This window comes from Vespa mandarinia, chromosome 2, assembly GCF_050613455.1.
Source record: "Vespa mandarinia isolate Hongniang chromosome 2, ASM5061345v1, whole genome shotgun sequence".
Taxonomy (NCBI): domain Eukaryota; kingdom Metazoa; phylum Arthropoda; class Insecta; order Hymenoptera; family Vespidae; genus Vespa; species Vespa mandarinia.
The window spans coordinates 7992501-7997842 of NC_140811.1; the positions used below are offsets into that span (position 1 = coordinate 7992501).

General features: G+C 30.7%; 1 protein-coding gene across 1 annotated transcript in view; it reads right to left on the reverse strand.

Annotated features, from left to right (window-relative positions):
• The window catches only part of Swip-1 (EF-hand domain-containing protein D2 homolog Swip-1), a 7179-nt gene extending 2980 nt beyond the window's left edge, over positions 1–4199 (reverse strand). Inside the window, exon 1 of the mRNA XM_035862032.2 lies at positions 3676–4199. Within this exon, the coding sequence (XP_035717925.1) occupies positions 3676–3845 (170 nt within the window). The 5' untranslated portion in view covers positions 3846–4199. The remainder of the gene's footprint in view (positions 1–3675) is intronic.
• Between the last annotated feature and the right edge of the window lie 1143 nt (positions 4200–5342).

Genomic DNA, 5342 nt, shown 5'->3' on the forward strand with positions numbered 1-5342 from the left:
ATGTCATGAGCTAATTGTATCGATTTACTAAGAAAGAATGGTTATTCGTCATAGTTCGAATAAAAATTATTCAATTAAAAAATAATTTATCAAAAAGGAGTATTTCTAATTTCTCCATTTTCTTTGCCGGAAATGTCATTAATTGTGTCACGTGTGTATACTACGTGTGCATGATAAAAATTGTTTTCCAATTTCTTAATAACAAATTATATTTTAAATAACAAATAATATTTTTAATTATTTTAAAATTATTTTGTAATTTAAGAATTTGAAAGAAAATTTGTTTAATGAAATTTTTTAAATTATAAATAACTGTATATTAAATAATAATCAACGAAGTATAACGGATCATATATCATGTCGTCAAATACAAAAATGGTCGAAGAGGTTATGATGCACATAGAATAAAAAAAAAATCGATGAGTATTATAAGGCACAAGCCGCTATTGTTTAACTCGCTTGTCACGACTATGACAACTATAACTTCCTCATGGAACTCTATGCTCTACTATAAAGATGTATACTCGAATTTTGCTGAATCGCCAGAGGTACCTAAGCACGAAACACTCCTTCTCATGGTAATATGAATTGCCAGCACGTTGTACATTCATCGACCCTACTGAACATTTATTAAGACCGCAATACAGCAGGTTATTGTCACCGTGGTTTTGGATTAACTCGATACCTGTACGAGTAAATATGAATCACTTTTACTTACACGTAATCCTAGTTAAAAGATTATATAGTGGTAGAACGAGCTATTAATCCTGGAGAAAGTGTAATGTTTATAATAAAATGTTCATTTACAACACCAGCTTATTTCGTAGATAAGGAACTAATTATTAGTACTTTTCTTTTATTATGGAATTTATTTTTTTAGAAAGCATATGCTAGACACAACCCTCTTATAAAACCGTTAATTCGTACCGTGTTATGAGAAATTACGGAATAACATAAATTAAATGGATACGTTCTGTATTATGTGAAAACCATGTATATAGGATACTTCTCGAAACCGTACAAAATTTAAGAGATTTCGTTCCATGTCAAATTTGACATATAATAAAATGAAATATTATTTGCAATTAAAAAATTTTTCATAATTTAACAATATACATTAATTTACATTAAAATTGAAAAAAAAAAGAAAAAATTCATGAATTTAAAACGAAATAGATAAAATAGAAAGTTTGCGAATTCAAGTAATTAGAAAATCTCATTGTAATTTGATTATGGAATATAACTATGATAAGATATTTATCTGTGATTTTATGTAATAATTAAGACCCGTTGCATTAACCATTGTGTTACACCATGGATCACTTTTGTTTTGTGTAATTCTTGGTACAGTGTATATATGTTTATTGGACGGTTTATGCAATTTTTATACTGTGTTATATTAAAACAGTGCTCTTAGAGTGCGTTATAGATGTTATAAGAGAGTACCTTGCAATTTTTTGTTTACCGTTTTATATCGAAACCGTTTTCAGAAAGTACCGCGCTATAGGAGGATATTTTGTAATTTTTTTACTGTGTTATATTGAATTATAAAAAGGTATCTCGTAATTTTTTTATCGTATTCTCTGAATAACGTGTTATATCGAAACAGTGTTCTTAGAATACCGTGTTATATCAAGACTATGTTCTCAGAGTACCGTATTATAAGAGGGTTCCCTGTATATATGTATACTTCGTTACGTTAGATATGTATCAATCGATTTCTTTATGCAACCTATCCTCTATCTGGTAGGAAAAGTTCAGCGTTCTAAATTCACAGGCACAATTTCTAATATCCAAAATATAGTACGACTAATCGATAAATTCATGATCGGTATATCACTTGAATTGTCGAATAAATTCTTTCTCCGATTACGCATTCGATACACGCAATTTCTTAGAATGACTACGAAATAACGGCTCGTACACAAATACGTAATGAGGATACAGAAATCCGCACGTTGGTTTAGATATACGATTCACGAAGGGCTTTACTGCACGTGGTGTTTACACTATGAGAGGGAACGTAACGATCGGTAAATGTACACAACGTCTATTTTAAAACACAGGACGTCTGATACTTTAAAAGAAACGATATCGTCTAATACTCAAGAAATCGATGATCACGTTGATGGTAATTTTATTTTGTTCTTAAAAAAGAAAAACAATATGTACAAAAAATGTTCATTTACGCTTTCAAATTTGACGCGTAATTTTCTGTGCCAATTTTGAATTTTCAATCTTTGCTTCCCGTTATTTCCACTCTTTTCTCGTAACATTTTCGATTAAATCTTAGAGGAAATTAAAATATAGTCAAAGTCGGAAGAGGATGATAAAGACGCTGAAAATTCAATCAAAATAAAAGGAAACCTTGTCAACGTGCGACTCATCGAGACAGGAAATGCAAGATAGATAACCACAAGATACGAAACATCTGCGGATACATGTTCGCTATCATGTGTCACCGAATAGTCAAACCACAAAGTACAAAATATGTTCATATATACATATATATATGGTAGATTGTTTAAAGTGAAAAGTGTTCCACCGAGTTGACTACCGATATTGCTTGAGACGCTTGGTAAACATATTCGCGAGACAGTAACCGGCAGTTTGAAATGATCACCTTACGTGACTCACCCCGTCTTTGTGAGCGTGCGTCAGCGTATATATATGCTGCACACGTAGAAAGAAAAACAGGGACCTCATAGCATACCGGTTTCTGAAAAGTGCGTCTTCCCTTAATAGAAAAAAAATAGAATTCCGTAAACTGTTTTGTGGAAAGAAATATCCCGATTTATGAGGTAAAAAAAGGAAAAGTTTCCATATTTTCGACGAATATTAGTGTATTAATTTTATCATAGAGGACAATGAAAGCAATCATTAATGAGTACGACAGATATTGTAAAATGTTTACGAAAAAAAAAAGATCGTATCAAAAGAGATAAGCAGTCTTACCGGAATAATATCCAATGAATTTTTTCTTTTTTCTTTGTTCTGTGAAACAATTCTGAATTTATAATACGTAGGTTTCAAAAGAAGTTAGTATATCTCCGAAAGACAACATTAAACGATAAAGGATTACTATCTACGTTAGATAATATAAAGTTAAAATCAGTGTATTCGTCTGAAAAGATAAAGTTAACGATATTCGTATGAGAATCTTTAAAAAGATCACAGTGTTTCATTTAGTTACAGATAAAAATATTTGGATGGTTATTAAGAAACAATGAGTCAAACGGACTTCGATCATTCATAGATAGAGATAGAAACTTATGTTTACGACCTTTCTTTCAAACTTATTGTTTGAATACATATCGATGATAGGAATAAAAGAAAAAGTATGATTTTTTTTTGTCGGTGAATAGGTCAATGTCGAATTGTCTATTATAAGAATAAAACGAATAATCATATTCTACAATCAGGTATCATTAACGCAGCATCCTTGCATTGTGACATTCATGTTGGAAGAATACAAATGCGTAGTAATAATATGCACGTCACGAAATGTTTTCTCACGAAATATGTCGTATCATACATAATCGATTAAGGAAAAACAATGAGTGGTATTATTATAATAATATCTTTGTCTTTCTATAAAGTAAGAAACTAATGAAAAAAAGTATGGAGATAATATGAAAAAGAAAATATTATAGTCGCTCTCTCTTTTTCTCTCACCTGTTGAAGGTTTGCTCGTATCGTTTGATCTCCCGGCGAGAGAGCTCATGGAATTCGGTATAGACGTTAACAAATCTGTATTGTTTCTTCACTTCTTTACCCTCATCGAGATCCTCGTTGATCCGTTGCCTCCTGCTAAGAATGTTACTAAGCTCAGCGTCCGCAGACATCTCCTATCTTTACCAAAGATTTCCCTCCAACCGAGTGGATTATCTCTCTCTTTCTATATTTTGATGTCCTTTAGAACGAAGTTTCACGTTTCTCTCTGCAGGTACCGCTAGACTTTTCTCGTTCTAGTTCGTTAGAACGTTAAGTAAAGGTAAATAACTGAACGTAAGATTCTTGATGTTAATTAAATCCTCGCTAAATCGTTCTGTCAAATTAAAGAGACAGTAGAAAGAGAAAGAGAGAGAGAGAGAAAAAGAGGCAGAGAGAAAAAGGGAGAAAGAGGGAGAGAGAAAAAGAGAAATAAAAGACGAACCACACACCACGATGAGACCACATGCACTGGCATGCATTGACGGCGCGCCGAACGAATCGACTGGTGCGAGCGCGGATTCGTTTCCAGGGCCGTATCCGAAGAAAACCAATAAGGCGCTAATATCACCTTTTATCTGGATCAATTTTCATATGCTATTTTTTTCCTTTATATATATATATATATATATATATATATATATATATATATATATGATAATTATATACGATATAATATATACGATATTTAATAATATTGAATAAAATATATTGAATTAATTATTATTATTTATGTTATATATTTAATATAATTTTTATGGTTTTACAGATTACACCTTATCATTCATAATTGGAAACAATTCAAATTTTAAATTATATAAAAAATGCGTGATAACGAATAAAGAAGTATTTTTAAATATTTCTCTGAATCTGATAAAAATACTTTGCTCTCTTTTTTTTTGTGGAGGGAGGAGTAAACCAAATTGTGAAAGATAAAACACAATTTATACTTACTAATACTTCTATATGCATAATCAAAGTCCAGACGAAAAAACTGATTAACTTTTTAATGGTATCTGCGAGTTAAGACGATGACCTTTTAACGAATCTGTTTCAATACTAATTTAAATAAATACAGTATGAATACTCAAAAATATTTATTTTAAAAGATACAAATATTATTATACTTTTCGCTTTTCAGGAAAACACGAATACGTTATTTTGATTGGTTTTCTTCCTTTACGTCACATTCTTAATAACATCTGAGTAACACAAAACCATATAGTTTATATCAATTTTATTCAACCAATAAGAAGTTTTCTTAACTATCAAATTCTTCCTACGGTCGACTTGATTGGTCGTCAATGTCAAATACAACAAATAGTAGCTAATTACAAGTTTCGTATCTTTCTACATTCATTATATAAACACATTACGATTGGTTAAACTGAATACATGCTTAGAAAGTATTAACTCTCTAAGAGATTTTTTAAATTATTATTTCCGATAGAATTATCATTTCTTTAAACTAATTTAACAACATGAATATGAAATATTCATTTCCAGCGAGTACATATTGAGCGGAATCTTTTTATCGATACAATTACATCGAGCATCCATAGAAGTAAGTTTGACTAAGAGCGTCATCTGGTATTCTTTTCATGGATTGGCTATCCTTATTGGTCCTTCTC